This window comes from Mustela nivalis (assembly GCF_964662115.1).
Source record: "Mustela nivalis genome assembly, chromosome: X".
NCBI lineage: Eukaryota > Metazoa > Chordata > Mammalia > Carnivora > Mustelidae > Mustela > Mustela nivalis.
Genome location: NC_139040.1, coordinates 50753640 through 50773119, shown reverse-complemented (window position 1 = coordinate 50773119; position 19480 = coordinate 50753640). Strand labels below are relative to the sequence as shown.

General features: G+C 33.1%; 1 protein-coding gene and 1 long non-coding RNA gene across 2 annotated transcripts in view; one reads left to right on the top strand and one right to left on the bottom strand.

Moving 5' to 3' along the window:
• Positions 1-19480, bottom strand: part of LOC309855567 — a 1258688-nt gene that overhangs the window by 246301 nt on the left and 992907 nt on the right. The gene's annotated exons all lie outside the window — the stretch shown is intronic.
• Positions 1-19480, top strand: part of DIAPH2 (diaphanous related formin 2) — a 919476-nt gene that overhangs the window by 275313 nt on the left and 624683 nt on the right. The window contains exons 9-11 of the mRNA XM_082715955.1: positions 3403-3539; positions 5449-5557; positions 17805-17915. Of these exons, the coding sequence (XP_082572081.1) occupies positions 3403-3539; positions 5449-5557; positions 17805-17915 (357 nt within the window). The remainder of the gene's footprint in view (positions 1-3402; positions 3540-5448; positions 5558-17804; positions 17916-19480) is intronic.

Below are 19480 nucleotides of genomic sequence, written 5' to 3'. Positions count from 1 at the left end.
TATTAGTAGGTTTTTGTAATTATGGAAACACAGAAGTCTGTTTCCAAATTAAATACTACTTTTTTTTCCTTTAATGGTTAAATGTTATATGTTGAATACCATTTTTACAGTGTTTTTATTCCATTGAAAAGGAAAACTCAGAGCTATGGTTTGACTTGTTTGTTAACTGCTTTTATAAGGTTAAGATTTCTATTTTATGTTCAATTAGTATCTGTGGGTTGATGCATATAGAAGACATTTTTGGATGATTGCAAGTGTTTTTTGTATATGTATACCAGTTGCAATATTAGTGACTTTCTGAATTCTAGACAAGGTTGTTGTTTGTTTGTTTGTTTGTTTTAAATAATCTTTGCTCAGGGTACTTGGGTGGCTCAGTTGGTTAAGCTGATTTAGGCTCAGGTCATGATCTCAGGGTCCTGAGGTGGAGCCCTGCATTATGATTCCTTTTCAGCATGGAGTCTGTTTGTCCCTCTCCCATCCTGCTGCCCCTCCGTCCACACATGTGCACACACATACACGCTCACTTTATCTCTCTCTTAAATTAATAAATCTTAAAAAAATGATAATAATCCATGCTCTGGTTATGAAGTTGTAGTTGTTAATTCTTTTTCTTTTTTTAAAATGATTTTATTTATTTGAGAGAGAGATTGAGAGAACGAGTGGGAGGAGGAGCAGAGGAAGAAGCATACTCTGCAGAGCAGGGAGCCTGTTGCGGGGCTCTGTCCCAGGATCCTGGGATTATGACCTGAAGCAAAGGCAAACGCTTAGCTGACTAAGCCACCCAGCGCCCTGTAGTTATTTTTTTATAAACAATTTTGGTACTTTATTAGACATTTCACATATATTCCTTTAAGGTAAAATACCACTGACTAATTCACTAATTGTATAATTGTCTTTAGATGGAATTTTAATAATCTAAAAATATTTAATAGAAATAGTTATAGCAGTAACCAAAAACTGGCCAAATGTATAGTTGTTAATATAAATATATAGTTATTAACAATGTGATAAGATTGTTAGTCTTTCTTAAACCTGTGGGATTATGTATGATTTAGATATGTATATATTATGCACACATGTATCAGCAAAGGATTTTTTGCATGTGGAGTAGATGCTTGCTAGTTGTGTAGACTATGCTAATTGTGCTGTTCATGGAAGTCTCTTCCGGGAAGATTTCTATCACTAGTGATACTGAATTTCTCAACTTCTAGAAATTGGGAGATGTAGTACATGCTTTACCACTAAGTTGAGTGGCCTTCGGAAAATCACTTGAAGTTTCTGTCAGTCCCCTCATCTGTAAAATTAGCTGTAGGACCCTTTGTTTTAAATTCTTACTGACTTGCCTTGTCAATTCTCATAGCTTATAGGACACTAAATAACTGTAATCAAGATCATCACTAGAGAAAGTCATAGTAGGGAGATTTCCTGTAGAGCTTTTTCCCATAGGACATAGTTGATATGTGAGTATATAATTACTATTACTTAAGAGTTTGGCAGTTTTGAGCACATGATGGTATGACTTAGATTATTCTAAATTAAGGTTAACCTATAGATAGGACATGTTAGTATCCTGGATATAAATGCTCAGAATATGAATAAATAGTGAATCTTAAATTATAGGCATGTGAAACAACAGGCATTAAGTATACATTCAGAATTAAAATAAAAAAGTATAGTGATATATCCACTTCATGTTGGAATAAATTGTCATAAAACATGAAACTTTCATCTGAAATAACTTAAATTTCATATTTGTTGGCCCCGAGGAGTTTAGATTACCTTCTTCAAAAACTTTTTTCCTTTATACCAAATATGTTTTAATAGAATCATAAAAGGATCAAAAGCAAAGCATTGCCTCTTAACTTCCATTGCTGAAATATTGCACTTGTGTTTATATTGATGGTTTTTCATTATTTCATTTTTATTTTCAGTATGTCCCTATGTATTAGAAATTACTTTTAACTTTTAAATGAAAATTTGAGAATTTAAACAAGTTTACTCTCAATTTGATTTTCAAAGCTATTAAGTTTGGTAATTGCATGGTAATCCTCTCTTAGTTTTACACGTACATTTTTCACTTACTTTCCTTATTATTTAGTATCTGCTGGCCACCTTTATGCATGCTTGCCCATTCTGTTTTCTTTGCTTCTTTTTAATCTTGTCTCTCATTTCTTTTCTATCGCCTCCTCCTCCTCCTTTTCTTTTTTATTTTGGCCTTGTCTCTGTATGTATTATTTTTTATGACCTCTGTTAAATTTGCGTTTAAGAGCTTTAGCTATGTTCTCCTCTACCCCCCCCCCCCATTCTTTTGGAAGTTAAATTAGGCACCATGAAAATATTCGTATATTTATTACTCAACTAAAAGTTACACTTGTAGTGACAATTTTGATCAATGAAAATGTCAGATTTTTACCATTAAAACTAAAAAGAAGCAAACATTTCATAAGAAATCTTAGAAATACTTTGTGGGAGAAAGGTCAAAGAAAATACCTTCTAAATGTAGTGAAAATTGAAGTTTTAGCCTTTTAGGTATTCGTTTATCCATTCTTATAGTGCACACTTTTGTGGTTGTATTTGAGCCTAGAAAACAAATGAAAATGGTGTCTCCTCTGTTCACTCTGACACTTAACCAAAACCCAGGCTCCATTTACCTGGGTTCATAGCTTTTATAATGCAGCGCAGCTTCTCAAAGGGGGAAGATAATAGATGGTATTGGAAAACCTATACAAAGGCTTATTGCTTCTTTAACTGGCATATAGTATACAAAAGAGCTTTACATTTTACCCTTTTTGTTCAGTTAATTTTCCACACAAACATTGGAGAATTTAACCATGAATTCTAGAAAGACCCAATGACATAAGTAGAATTACTTAAGAAAATCATATCAGGGTATGCCTGGGTGGCTCAGTCTGTTAAGCATCTGCCTTTGGCTCTGGTCATGATGCCAGGGTCCTGGGATCGAGTCCTGCATCAGGCTCCCTGCTTCTTGGGGAGCCTGTTTCTCCCTCTCCCTCTGCAGCTCCTTCTGCTTGTGTGTATGCTCTTTCTCTGTCAAATAAATTAATAAAATCATAAAAAAAGAAAATCATATCAGCATGTACTTTACAGGTTTTTCTTTGTTAAAGAAATACTGAGTATACACATATTTCTCCCAAAGCTTTATGGAATTTTTAGGCAGGCTAATGTAAATCATATCTGATAAGGGAAAAGACTCCCAAGATACAGTCATTTAAAATTAAAAAAAAGATAAGTAACTAAATTTGAAAAACATTCATACAATTAGATAGAACCTCATTATGGAGGTATATATTTTTAGAAGATCATTGTAAGTTCCTTTTTAAATTAAAGATGTGTTGCAAATACATTTTGAATGAAGGTTCTTTTTTTTTTTTTTTCCTTTAGTTTGGACTGCAAAGAATTCTAGGAGATGAAAGGAGTCTTTTGCTTTTGGCAAGAGCAATTGATCCCAAACAACCCAACATGATGACTGAAATAGTAAAAATACTTTCTGCTATTTGCATTGTTGGAGAGGAGAACATGTAAGCATTGCTATATTATGTTAACTGCATGGAAAGTGGCACTTGAGAAATTAAAATTCCATATTTTGTGCTTTTCATTAGATAACTTGCATGAAAACAGTAGTACATTTTAGAAAATAATTTATTGGCATTTTATCATATCTATTTACATTTCAGCATTTTTTAAACTTTTTGAAACAAATAGATTTAAACAGAATGCAAACAGGACATTCTTTAAAGTTGGATTCAGAGTGAATGAATAGAATTTTATCTAGGTGAAGATAAAGTAATCGTTAGAAAAATAGGCTGAATACAGAGACACACACACACACACCTCGCATATGCCCATTATAAAATTTGACTTCTTTAACTCACTGAATTGACTAGATGGTTTTGTTGCTCTATTATTTTATTTGAAATAGTATTTTACTTTATCTGCCTGTAATAAGTAAAAAAATACATATGTATAAAGGGAAATAAACTAACCTTTTAAAAAGAAAGATCAAAAAGTCCATTTGGATTTATTCTAAGTGCATGTATGTGTCAATTTTAAGAAATTGTTGCTGAATGTACCTTAGTTTATACCTTTTCAAGGAAATAATATTGACTGAGAAGCATAATTTCAGATCTGATGTCATTAACTAGTTAGTATGGAACCATTGTGATAAAGTGTGAAATATCTGCTAAGGACACGAGCTAAAATATTTCTTTGAAATTTTGTGTAACAGTAATAATTTCAGTTTCAATCAGAACAAGGCTATGCAAAGATTTCAGAATATTCTAATACATTGACTTTTTCATACGTATTAGAATAGCATGAGTACTTGCTTAATGCTGCTTAGTGTCCTCAGAGACCAAAAGCCAAACACTAAGCAAAAATATTATCAGAGAGCATTAACTCTTACCTTACTGAGAACAAACTAAGAATGAACTAACATATGCAAAAGTAGGAAATCTTTAGGTTTTATAGAAAAATCAGTTTATATATGAGTAAAAAGTATTTTTCTTGTCAATTGGATTTTCAATACTTAATTCATATAATACAACCTTTTGTGGTATAGTTGTAGCTATAGTTTGATAAACACGGTATACTGCATAGAGGATAATTTGATTCAGACACTATAGCAATAGTTTCCAGTATTTTAGTTCATGTAAATAGTTGTCTTGTGCTATGTAATTATAGATGTCCTCTAATTACCTAGACTTTCCTCTTTCAGTCTTTCTTTCTTATTCCATTTTCAAAGAATGTTGATTTTTTAAGTTGTTTCAGATGTACTTGCTCTTTCTAGTATTTTATTATAAAATCAGTCTATTTACATGTGGAAAAAGTTTTAATAATCATACATGTCATATTATGCTTAAATCATTATTAATATTTATGTTAACACATGAAATACCAAACCTGGAATTTTAAATTTCAGTATTTATCAAATAAAGTTTTAAAAGGTGTTACCCAGGAAATTTATATTCCTCAAAGTTTTTTAATTGAAGTTTCATTTACTTAAATAATTGAGTTTTCATTTTGCTGTCCTAAAATTATTTAAATCTATCAATATTTGACTTGTAGAAATATGTGGATAGGAACAGAACTCTTTCTTTTAAAAGGTTATATTTATTTATTTGACACAGAGAGAGAGACAACTGGAGAGGGAACACAAGCAGTGGAAGTGGGAGAGGGAGAAGCAGGCCTCCCGCTGAGCGGGGAGCCAGGTGCAGGCTGAATTCCAGGACCCTGGGATCATGACCTGAGCTGAAGACAGATGCTCAGAGACTGAGCCACCCAGGTGCCCAGGAACACAACTTTTAAATTGTAGTAGTCTCTATATACATCAAATGCCATAAAGAAACTAAGACTGAAAGAAGGAGATAACCCATATTCATGTGTGTGTAAGATGGATTTCTCATTTCTGCTTTCCCCCCCATCCCATAGTCTAGATAAACTTCTAGGGGCTATAACTACAGCAGCAGAAAGAAATAATAGGGAACGATTTTCACCAATTGTGGAAGGATTAGAAAATCATGAAGCTTTGCAATTACAGGTGAGTTGGTTTTGTCTTAAGTTGCTTCTGGGGTTTATATTTAAAGTACTCATTTTGTATGACACCCAACTCGTTCTTAACTATCATTTAAATGGAATGGAACATACAAATGAAATTCTTCCTATTGCTTGGTCATTTATAAAAGCTAGAAGTTTTAGAATGACAACTTGTTTAAAATTAGGAAAAGGACTTCTGGTTACTATAAATATAGTATTCAGTATATAATAAACCATGAAAATTAAAACTTTACCAGTAATCAGAGCAATAAGGAAGAAGTTTAGCCAATAGTATTATCCTAACAAATATTGATGAAGTCTTTGTATTACTCTAGAAATTTAGGAAATCTAAGCATATCTTTATGCTATCACACAACATTCAGAAGTCTGATTCACCAGAATAAGGTGGGGACTGAATTGCAATTCTTTGGTCAGAGTCTACTAATTAGCTCTGTGTATACCCAGCCTAAACGTCTTATTTAGAAAATGACAAAACTATCTTTTCTTAGATGGTTTCATGAAATGACCCATTTTATGAAAGATGACTTTGTTCTTGAGCGATGAGAACTCATATTTATTGGCCATATTTATGGTAAGAGATCATAGACTAAGCATTTTAACTTACATATATTATCTGATTAAATTCTCACAACAACCCAGCTGTGCAGGCACTATTATCATCTCCATTTTGTTTATATGAATAGGTTTATTTAGAGTAGATAACTTTTCTAAGCTGACATAGCTTGTAAGTGGAAGAGTCAGAATTTGACATCAGGTTTTTTGTTCTTCAATTTTCATCTCTTTTAGACAGTTTACCATTTAATGCACCATGGGGAACTCTTTCTGAATTATTTTTTTAAACTCCTGTAGTATCATTCAACAAAGATAATGTAGTTTTGGAATATAGGTGAGGTTTGATAGGGTCTGGATCCAATGGCCAAGAAAGAATTCTTGAGATGTCTTTGGTGCAAAATGTTGGTTTTTTTTTAAAGCACAGGGACAGGACTCATGGGCAAAAAGAGATGCTGTACCTGGGTTGAGAAGGTTACTGATTATATACTTGGGAGTCGGGGAGGTGAGGAAAAGCCAGGTTTTCCAAAGAAATTTCATATGCCAAAGAGGACCTGCAGGTTATAAGGACATTTAATTGTATCTGCATTTCCTCCTAGAAATTACAAATGTCTTAGTGATTTATAAGAAAAAGGCTAAGAATGCATTCTTAGTGATTTATAAGAAAAAGGCTAAGAATGCAAATGTCACTAAGACATTTGTTTTTTTTTTTTTTTTTTTTAAGATTTTATTTATTTATTTGACAGAGAGAAATCACAAGTAGATGGCGAGGCAGGCAGAGAGAGAGAGAGGGAAGCAGGCTCCCTGCTGAGCAGAGAGCCCGATGCGGGACTCGATCCCAGGACCCTGAGATCATGACCCGAGCTGAAGGCAGCGGCTTAACCCACTGAGCCACCCAGGTGCCCCTCACTAAGACATTTGTAAACTGAGGAAGACACTTATCTTACAGGACTGTAATCATGATAAGTTAACCATTTTTTTTCCTTCCCTTAGTTCAGGGCAGCAAGGTGTGCCTGAGGAATGTCACACATATCTCACCTGAGAATGGGTGAGGGAGGTTTGTGGGGCATCAGCTTCTGCTTTGTCCTTAGCTTCCTTTCTGCTCTCTTATCAAAGAGAAGATGGTTCCACATTTAATTTTATCAAGTTATTTAGTAGTGACTGTTTAAATGTTAAAATTTCTTATCTGATGTAAAACAATTTGCTTTCTCCTTTTTTTATGGTATTATAAAGTATTAGGGTTTTTTGTTTGTTTGTTTTGCCAGGGTTTGAAACTAGAAGAGATAGATGGATTGGCTTGTCCAAAGAGGATGCTATAGTTTTACAAAACTATAATCTCTCTTTAAATAATTAAGGATCTTTGTTAATTGTTACTTCTCCGACTATGATGATCATTTTGAATAAACTGTTATGGTGTGTCTTTTATATCCATTGTATCACATTTTTAATAGTTGGAATATTTCCTTCTATCATTGATGATGTTAGTGTTCAAAGCCCATGACCAAAAAAGAATTCTTGAGAAGTCTTTGGTGCAATAAGGTGATTTTATTAAAGCAAGGGGATAGGACCCCTGGACAGGAAGGGCTGCACTGGGGTCATGAGAAGTGGCCCGTTATATACTTTCAAGTTCGGAGGGGGTAAGTGATAACATAAATCTCTAAGGAATTTTGGAAGCAAGGTTTCCAGAACCTTGAAGGGGCTAGCTGTTGTTAGGGAAAGGTTATTTATTACTAATTAATAAAACCTTAGTTATGAGACCATTTAAACGTATATCAGTGGGTCATATGCTTGGGGGATGATAAAGGAAGTTTTTAAAGGAATTTTTTTTTTTTTATGTTAAAGGTTACAAGATCCTGGGGGTCAGCTAAGATTCCCTTTAGATTTGCGTTTAGCAGAGCATTAATATCCAGGCAGCTGAGTTCCTAGAGGAATGTCACTGCCCATTTTAAGGACTTGTGAAAGGGCTACAAGTTGTAAGGGAATTTAATTTTTCTTTCCCCTTTGTATCCTATATCACTGTTTCCCTTTTTTTAAATATACTTATTATAAAATTTATCTCAAAATTTTTAATATTTCTACTGAAAGATTTGGAAACTGTACTTTTTAGATGAGTTCTTGAAATCTTTGTTCTTATTCCTATAGTTGGGCTTACCTAACTAAATTTCACTGGCATTCAGTCATATATAGGAGTTTCTACTTGTCTTGCAATGTTTAAGAGGAAGTAAGTATTTTTAGATATATTTAAAGTTTTCATTACTCATTCAGATGACTCACTCAAAACTACACAACTATTGACGGGTAGAGCTATAATTTGAAACCAGGTGTTTATGATGCAACATTTGTATACTGCATTTTCTGACCTTTAAAATGACACCCCTCAATAGAGTAGTTCACCCCAGCCAATAAGATAGAAATGACAATTGCTAGCCTTCAAGAAATTGGATTGAATAGAATGATAAAATGGCAAATTGTTGACAGGTAGCATATAGAAGAATTACATACATCTTGCTAGATATTCAAGAAATTGTTGAATACTGATTATACATGCAAACATATACAAATCATAATTTGAAATTTCTATTTTGATGAGCTAACAATTAGTAATTTGTTATAAACAGAGCCTGTTACTCTTACAAGAATTGTGACATGGGTTTATTTATTTGGACTGTCATGTGATTGAAAAAATATCATCTAAAGTTCAAAAATATATTCAGAATACAGAATAAATACCAAAGTCTAAAAAAATAATTAAATGATTAAAATTATTAATTTTAAAATATTAAAATTTAAAATTATTATTAATTATTAAAATAATTTAAAAATGTTGTTTAAAATATAATTAATGCTGTATTTTAACAGAATTACTTCCTGAGACTCTGATAATATTCTGAAAATTCTCAGGATACTACAGAAACAGTAAAAGTAATTCTATTAAAATATAGCAATAATCATATTTTTTTAAAAAGCTATATGCATTTTTCTCTTTTTTAATTTAAAACATATTGTTAACTTCTTACAGAGGTTTTTAAGCTCATCTTTAAATTAAAATTATGTCCTTGTGGTAGTATTTTCATTATCTTCAATAGTTCAACTAATAGACAATAAATTCTATATCTCCATAAGCTCTCTTCATTGACTTCCCTTCAGCTTAATGCATTCTCAGTTCTCACCCATAGTACAATACCTTTTGATCTCAGTTATTCTTCAAACTAGCCTCTCATCTTCCTTATTTTATAGTCCCAGTCTCTAAAAGAATCATCTAAAAGAATCATCTATTGTTGTTTTGTGTGTTTCCTAAATTAATTCTTACAACTTAACATTTTCAGTTCTTAAAAAGGTCGGTAGTGATCCTCTAATTTCAAAATCCAATGGCCTTTCTCTAATCATCTTGTAACTCTATTAATCACCTCCCTCTTTGAAAATTTTACTGCCTTTGGCTTTATGGACCCCGTTCTTACCTGCGGACTACTTTTGTTTTTTCTCTTTTTCATGCGTTTGTCCTCCTCTTGGATATTTTGTTTTCTCTGGTCTATCCTTGGCTATCTTCTAGTATTATTTTTGTTTAGACATACATACGTACACTTGCATATGTACGGAAACATATATTTTATCTTCCTCATAAATATTCTCATTGCTTCTCTAGCTTTATCATCCAGCTATATTCTAGCAATTATTCATAATTGTAATTTCATTTCATCTCTCTCTCTATTCAAACCTATATGCCCAAATGCTTAATTATATGGCCTACAGGCAACACAAAAATGAGAAATTAAAGATAGCATTTATAAGTCATATACCAATATTCTAATACTTTACATATGCTACCTCATTTTTTTTTAAAGATTTTATTTATTTATTTGACAGAGAGAGATCACAAGTAGGCAGAGAGGCAGGTAGAGAGAGAGAGAGGATGAAGCAGACTCCCTGCTGAGCAGAGAGCCCGATGCAGGACTCAATCCCAGGACCCTGAGATCATGACCTGAACCGAAGGTAGCGGCTTAACCTACTGAGACCCCAGGCGTCCCATATGTTACCTAATTTTAAACCTCACAACAGTTCTATGAGAAAGATAGTAGTATCCCCATTTTGTAGATGAGTAAATAGGCTCATCGAGGTTAGATAACGTTTCAAGGGTCACAGTATAATTTGGAGACAAAAGTCCAGATTGGACACTAGGGAGTCTGGTTCCAGAGTATATGGTCTTAACCACTACATGTTACCTCTTCTTACCAAAACTAAGCAAGTAGCCCTACACATCTTAGTAGATTCTTTTTTAAAAAATTCTTTAAAATTATTTATTTATTTTTTAAATTTCTTTTCAGTGTTCCAGAATTCATTGTTTATGTACCACATCCAGTGCTCCATGCCAGGCATCTCTGTGTTACATCATAGCTCACTAACTCACATATTTTTTAAAAATATTTTATTTATTTAATAGAGAGAGAGATCACAAGTAGTCAGAGAGGCAGGCAGAGGAGAGGTGGGGGGAAGCCGAATTCCTCCTGAGCAGAGAGCCTGATGATCCCAGGACCCTGAGATCGTGACCTAAGCCGGATGCAGAGGCTTAACCCACTGAACCACCCATGTGCCCTTAACTCACATATGTAATCACAGCCCTGAGTCAGCAAGGAAACAGTTATATCTAGGATATTTTGTTTAGGAATATGGGAATTATCTAATTCATTTCTGAAAGTGTTCTCTGCAAAGACAAGTGTTGCTGCTTACATAGACAAACCCTCAGATATATGGACTCATTCTGTGTCGCTTGATTCTTTCCATAGTGGTTCTCAAATATTGAGATTTTACTCTAAACATACTTGTAAATTAGCTACTAGTGTCCTTATAGCATCATATATGAGGAAGTAGCCTAGGATAAACATTTATCATGTCGGTACCAGTACATTTATAGTAAAACAAGGAGCTACAGCTTATGAATAAGGAAAAAATTTGTGAAAAAGTAGATGAGTATGTTAAATAGTTAAGTGTTGAATGAATATCTGATATCACTAAGAAAATGTGTTCTATTTATTGACAGTTTTAAATTATGACCATTTTAAAAGTTGAATTAGTATAATTGGGTATTGTATAGGTATATTTATGCAATATCTTCATTTGTCAAGCACTTACAAAAGTAACTTCTGACGTAAAGAAGGATGCCTTTCATTTTATATCTATTTCAAAGTTGAGTAATTGTCAAATCTAAGATTTTTTGTCTAATGGAGAGTCACTAGTGACCTCCATAATATAAAAAGCACGACCCTTTTTACTTTTTCATACTGGCTTCTCCAGGATTATGTGACACTATTCCTAACAAAGCTCTCTCCTCCCTCAACTTCAGTGATACTAAATTCTCCTTGTTTTTCTTTTACCTATATTTTACATTTTAAATCTTCTGTCTTGAATCTTCTGTCTCTAGGCTTGACCCTTAAATATACTGCTTTCTAAGAGCCTGATCCTTAGTTCTTTGGTTCTTTGCTTTGCCCATTTTGTATGTTGTCCTTTGACAGCCCCATCTATTCTTATGACTTCCATCTAGCACTTCTATGTGATGAATTTCTATGTACTCATCTTACTGAAATCCTTCTAACTCAGACCCCATATATTCAGTTGTCTCCTGACTGAATTTCAAATTCAGTATTGTCCTTAATTATACTTACCTTCGTTTTCTTCATCCTTATCCTTCTAACTCCAATCACCTCTCCAATTTAACCTGCTTTCTTTTGTATTCCCAGTGCTAGTTAACTTTAGAATTATCTACCAAATTGCATAAACCAGAAGCATAATAATCATCTTTGAATCTACTCTTCCTCCTTTCACCATTCCTTCAATTACCAGATCTTACGAATTCTAATTTTGTAGTGTTGTTTTTTTTTTTGTTCATTTGTATGGTATCCTTTTCTTCCACCCCTTCTGCCAATTCTTTGTTTCAGTGCATTGTCATGTCTCATTATTTTGCCATTTTCCTGGACTCTTAAATAGTCCCCTTTAAATCATCTTCCACAGACTTAAACTTCTGAAATGCAGTTCTTGTTATATCACTGCTTCAAATTCAAGAAAGTCTTTCTATAGCTTCTAGGATAAAAGTATAATCTTAGTCTACACAAAATACTTCATCATCTGATGTTGTTTTCTCTGTGACTTCATGTTTCACCACTCTTCTCCTTATACTTTTTGGTCCAGTCATACTGTGTTCAGTTTCCTGAACATTTTATGCTGTTTAATCCTTCTACCTTCATACCTTTGTACATGGCTTCCTCCTGCCTGAACTCCTTCTCCATTTCTTGACTTAATTAATAACTCCCTCTGTATGTTTATATATTTCTTGGTTGGTACTTATTTGATTTAAACCATCGTTTTTCCCAAGTCCTGCTGGGCTAAGATAAAGAAAGACCTTGTTAATATCAACAAAGTACTTAATAAGTTCAACTGTGTGACTGTCAATAAAATTTTAAAAGCACACTTTGTCACAGCTAATGGCAGTATTGATAATCTGTCTGAGAATGCCCTGGAGTTGGCAGTTATTGTACTCTATAGCTCTTTGAATTGTGGTCAAACAGATGGATAGATGCTTGCATAGTTTTTGGAGCTGAAAAGTTAAACAAAAGGTTTTAGCATTTTCTCAATAATTTTATGAAGCTGTTTTGTGTTAAAATAGTTCCCCTCTCATCCACTTAACTAAGAAACTGAATACAATTTTTTTTTTGGTAATGAAAACTGAATACAATTTTTTTTTGGTAATGATATGTCTCCTGCCAATAAAATTTGACATGTCTAATTACCAGTTACCCATTATATTTTAATCATTTTATTGAGGACAATTAGAGGTTATACAGAAAACCCTAAACAAATGTGGAGCCTTGCCTTTAGAAAGTTTATAGTCTCTTTTGTGATACTTCACACTGTGCATCACATCCCATACCCCAGGATGAGGACAATAACATCCTGTGACTAAAGAATGTAAATGATTAACCATGTAGAAATGGGGATCATTGTAATGCAAATAAAAAACCTTACTATTTTTAGGGATTAGAAATCAAAATTATGGTCCTAGCTTACCGTATTTATTAATAATGGAGAGAAGTCACTGACTTACTATGAACTTTAAATTTTAATTCTCATGGAAGCTTTATTTAAAACAGGTTTGGCAGACCATTTTGAAACTTAAAGCTATTAAAAAGAAACTAAGCAAGAAAAAGTCTGGATAGTGGACTTCGTGATATTCAATGCAAGGGCACTTGTTTTCTTTCCAGTCCAAGGAAAAATGTTATTCAGTAATGCCAGATTTGTACATTGTAGTGTTGTAGAAAGAATTGAAAACTAAAAGTCATGAGATATAAGTTCTAGTCTTATCTTTATGGCTTATTTTTTTTTTTAAGATTTTATTTATTTATTTGACAGACAGAGATCACAAGTAGGCAGAGAGGCAGGCAGAGAGAGAGGAGGAAGCAGGCTCCCCACCAAGTAGAGAGCCTGATGTGGGGCTTGATCCCAGGACCTTGGGATCATGACCTAAGCCGAAGGCAGAGGCTTTAACCCACTGAGCCACCCAGGCGCCCCAGTTCTTTGTTTTCTATATCTGGGGTTAGATTTTCTTTTTCTTTGAAAGCATACTGAGTTTTCATTGTAAGCAGACAGTAATAATTTTAAAGATATATATGCTTGGAAGTTGAACTTACCAATTATCAAGACTTCATTATTAGGGAATGAATTTTGTACTCCTTTGGAGCCTATGTTTTAGATATTAGGCCAGAAGAATTATTCATTAAAGTCTCCAGTACAGTGCTATCCAATTAAGGTTTCTGCAGTATCCAGTATTTGTGGTGTCCAGTATGGTAGCCAGTAGACACATGTGGCTGTGGAACACTTGAACTATTGCTGGTGTGACTGAGCAAGTGAATTTTTCCTGTTAGTAATTTTAATTAAGCTAAATTTACATTGTGAGTAGTGGCTCTGGATTGAACAATGTAGCTCTAGTGTGTGTGTGTGTGTTTGTATGCACATGTATGCTGAATAGGAAGTGGGGTGGCAGGAAGTAAAGGAGAGTGAGAGATCATTATTCTGGATAATAGGATGCTGCCCATACTTCATGAAATGGAATGTAACACATTTCAGGAACTGTTTTCTACCTTTCCTGTTTTTTTTGTTTCGTTTTTTTTTGTTTGTTTGTTTTGTTTTTTTTTGTCCATTTGCATTTTATTATGAATTTTGATAACTACTTTGTCTTTTTAATAGAGATATGAATGACATATACAATATCCATTTTATATACTAGACAGTATATTGTTAAAATAATTGTATGCTGGACTTTCTGGGTGGCTCAGTCTGTTAAGTGTCTGCCTCCCGTCCCAAGATCAAAGCCCTGGATGACCTCCTTGTTCATCAGGGAGTTTGCTTCTCCCTCTCCCCCTCCCCCTGCTCCTTCTCTCTCTCTCTCACTTACTCACGCTCTCTCTCAAATAAATAAATAAAATCTTTAAAAAACTAGTTGACTATTTTTCTAATTAACTTACAGTTTCAAAACTGGATATTTCTAGTACATTAAACATGATGCAATAGTTAAATTTTCTTATCTTACCCATCCTTAAAATCTTTTGTCATGTGAATCTATGAATGGAGTTAATGAGCCATCTGGATTATACTACTTAATTATTCTGTATTTGGAGTAAAACGATATGGTTGAGAATCGTGAGTTTCCCCCTTACTGTGTAACCATATATAAGTTACCTGCTTTGAGCCTTAGCTTCATCATCTGTGAAATAAGGATAATAGTAATACTGAATTTGTATGGTTTTTATTAGGATGAGACTAGATGGTGAATTATATAATGCCTCTAATACTGTTTGTATAATAATAATGATGATGAAGAAAATAGTTTGGGGTTCTGTATTTAACTATGAATTCAGATTCTACATAATGGGTATTTAGTGTTTGTAATTTAATAATGATATATTCTGACATTGAAACTAATTATATTTTTAAAATTTAATTTTGTATTTGTAAATGACAATTATTTTGGTTTTGGATTGATTTTATTTCTGTCCTCTAAAAAGGATAATGATTATGTGGTAGCATGAAGGAATGGAGATAATTAAGGTATTTTTTTTGTTCTCCACATTAAAATATAAATATTTCTATAAAAGAGTATCACTTTAGGGGCACCTGGGTGGCTCAGTTGGTTGGGCATCTGCCTTTTGCTCAGGTCATGATCCCACGGTTTTGGGATCAAGCCCTGGTTGGGCTCCCTGCTCAGCTGGGAGTCTATTTCTCCCTCTCCCTCTGTCCCCCTGCAAACCCTCCCCTTGTGTTCTTTGTCTCGCTCTCTCTCAAATATATAAATAAAATCTTTAAAACAAAAGGAGTATCACTTTAGGAGAAAATGTTGGGAAATGACATGATGGTATAACTATTCTGCTTATCTTATTTGTAATTAATTAGATATCTGTTAGAATTTGATAAATAATAAATAGTACATTGATAAACCATTGCCATTACCTGTTTAAAATACTGGCTTCAAGGTGTATCCCAACTTTTTTTTTTTAGCATTCAGTTATATATTTATACATCATAGGTAAAATAAGTAATAGCATTAAAACATTTCATATTAAATGTAAAGTTATTTTGATGTTGATACATTCATTAATATTATTGACTTACTATATCATCTTTTAATCTAAATACTTTGTATAAAGGTACAATTCTAAGATTCATTAACTTGTTTCTTATGGAAATGTTCTCTTGTAGAGTATTAATACAGGCCATTAAGCTAGAATATCTTCTGGTAAAAACAGTCCTAGCAGAGGGCAACTTTTCTCTCTATAAATTTTGGATTGGACATGTGCTTTGGCTTGTTTGGTCATGTCATAGTTGTAACGTTGAACAAGGATCATTCAAGCAAATGGGACGATAATGTAGCTCTGGACATGTATAGTATATAAGCTTATATCCCAGCCTATTTTCTTGCTGTAAATAGAAAGGTTAAGTGATCCATTAAGGTATACATGTCATAGTAACTTATCTGAAATGTCTTTTAAGATAATACCTGGTTTTGGGGTGCCTGGGTGGCTCAGTGGGTTAAAGCCTCTGCTTTCGGCTCAGGTCATGATCTCAGGGTCCTGGGATCGAGCCCTGCATCGAGCTCTCTGCTCAGCAGAGAGCCTGTTTCCCCTGTCTCTCTGCCTGCCTCTCTGCTTACTTGTGATCTCTCTGTCTCTGTCAAATAAATAAATAAAATCTTTAAAAAAAAAAAGATAATACCTGGTTTTGGCAAGTATTTAATCAGTGGTCTTAGTGTTTCGTACTGACATTCGAGCATTCATAGGCGTTGGACTACATTGTTGAATTATGTTTTAGATATCTAGTAAAGTTAGAAACAACTTCAGTCATCACTTTTAAAGCATGCAGCTTTTGATTTTTGAGCCTGAATATGAGGTAGATGGACAAGTCTCCCTAAAGCCTGCTTAGATGCATAAGATATTCATAAGATAATAGATATATAAAAAAGAAATAAACCTTTTAATCTTTTCTTTCTACTTGAAAAAAAATATAATGATAGATCTGGACAAGTCAAGTCAAAATACATTTGAAATATTTTCTTTTGCTGATTTTTTTCTCATACTAACTTTTGATTTTTTGTGTCTCCTTCTATATATACTTGATATCTTTACTAAATCTGGCATTTTCAGGAGTCCCTTCAGAGTTAGCTCTTTGAACATTGTACAGTTTGCTCATTGCTTACTTCTTTTTATTGCATGCTTTTAAGAATAATCAATTTTATGTGCAGCTCTTCAGTCAATCTATTAGATAGTTGCCTTAGACTTGAGCAGCATTTCCCAAAAATGCTATCAGGAATAATGTATGGATCACCTGGCAATTAGTATTTTGTTGATTCCCTTCTAGCTTGCAATTACCAGGAAATAAGTCCCCTTTTATAATAGGGAAACTCAGTATCAGAAGGTAAGAAAAACCAAACCTTTCTGACAGTGTCAATGTAATTAATGAATCACCTTCACTTGAAAACAAGCCCTTACCTTCACTTTGTCATGCAATGTACATTGGTGCATTGGTGTCACAGTGCTTTTTAGTTGATTTTAATTCATGTGCACTCATTTTTATACTTGGTAAATTAATTCATCTTAATCATATATTTTAGTACTCTATATTTTTTGCAAGTCCATCCCAATAATAGGAGGGAGACAGTATAAATTAGTGTAATAATTTCTTTAAGTTTTCACTGTTCTCTGTTTAGTATCAGGGTACTTGTTTTGGTTTATTTTAGAAAAGTTTATAATCATACGGAATTGAGGCCAAGTTTATTCTGGGGACAGTTGAATAGGAAAGATCCATTTTATGCTATTTTTAAAGGGCTCTATATGCAGATCTTTCGAACTTTGAGTTTTTCAGAGTTTAATATTCCTTCATATTATTTAACAAATCATACCAATACTTGACCATCCATCATAACACCATTAGAATTATTCTGGGCATTAGAAAGTGACTTTTGTTGTTTAAGCTGTAACGTCATAATCATCCTTATACTTGTATAAATATTTATATTTCTTCTAATATTTTATTATATATGTGTATATGTTTTTAGTGTATAGAAAAGCAATGATCTGAATGCACTAAGTAAATATTTCATTACTTAAAATAATTTTAAACAAATTTTGCTTTCTAAATTGCAGGTGGCCTGCATGCAGTTTATAAATGCCCTTGTCACTTCACCTTACGAGCTTGATTTTAGAATACATTTAAGGAATGAATTCCTACGTTCAGGACTAAAAACAATGTTACCAGTAAGTTGAATGTGCACATTAAGTTTGCTGATGAACTTTTTAACCTTTTTCTCTCTTTAGACGAAATACTTGCAACAGATAAATGTTCCTTGCTATATATTCTTTGTAAGGCATTAGACATTTTGTAAGCTTTTCTATTTTACAGTAGTATCAGTCTTTATATACAACTGTTGAATTCAGAATTCAGCTAATGTGTCCACAAGTGATGTGTCTGTTCTGTTTTTTTTTTATTATTATTTTGTTTGTTTCTTAAAGTTGAAAGGGAATTTCTTTTCTTTGAATTTGAATACTGAGAACATAAAAGACTACTGCTTTTTGTTTTTCTGCAGCTTCAATGTTCATTTAAAAGTTTTTGCTTTCCTCTTTGATAATTTAGACTGGTACCATTTATATTCAGCATAATTATTTCTAGAATTTTGACCAGTATATTCTAGATATTTAGGCATGGTATTCTTGTTACACTGCTATAGAGACTTTTCTAAAAAGTTTTATTTCTTAAATTCTATGTGTATATATGCTCTAATTATGATACTGTTAAAACATATTGAAATAACTTTACAGGCTTCATCTGAGATAAATGAGCACACTTATTTTATAAACACAAATATAGCTAAAGTGACTTTGTATTTTATTTAGTATGTTAATGAAGAGGGATTTTGTTTAAAACCATGACATTGTTAAGAGACATGTAAAGTTTAACTAGTCTCTTCATTTAAGCTATTAGGGAACACCTGAGAAAAAAGACGCAAAAGGGAATAAAAAAGAAAACAAAACAAATGTCAAGTGAGCACATATATAATACTTAGAGTACTAGAAATGCCAAAATCAGGGAAAATTTCCTGGTGAGAATCAGATTGTATCATGCATCTGTAACTGTGTTCTGATAGTCTTAACTGAAAGTAGTTGAAACTCATCATCATAAAATGTATCCTACAGTGGATCTACTGAAACCCACTTTGATAAGATGTAGGATTTGATCTATCGGGGTTTTAGAAAGTTTTGTGTCAATTACACTTGGAATGGTACTTTAATCCATGACTTTAAAAAACAAGGAATTGGTTTCAGTGGATCAAAGCAATATTTTAAGTGACCCTTATGAAGGTTCAGTATGCAATTAACTAGGCACATCCACTAATTATGGTGTGTGTAACACATTTATTCTTGTGTTGTCACAAATCTCTCCTCATGAAAAGTCTGTGGCCTTAGGTAGCTACACGTAATGTTACAATCTTGATTCTAGTGTGGCTTTTGAATTGCCTACTCATTGGTTTCCATGCTTGTTCTCACTGGGGTGGTCCTCATTTTCTGGGAGACTATCAATGTCTTTGGACCTTGCTGAACACAGGGGCTCCTTAGCATCCTGTGTTCATTTACTAATATGCCACATATTGTGCTTTTACTCTTTCATCTTTTATTTCCCTTTGTTTATTTATAATTGGATATTCATTTTCTGCCTTATACTACTGAATGTTTGATCAGAAATACTGTTACTCTCATTTTAATTTATTTGAGTTGTCCTCTTCTCAGAAAGAGAATGAATGTTAGCTCTTATTCCTACCTTTAAC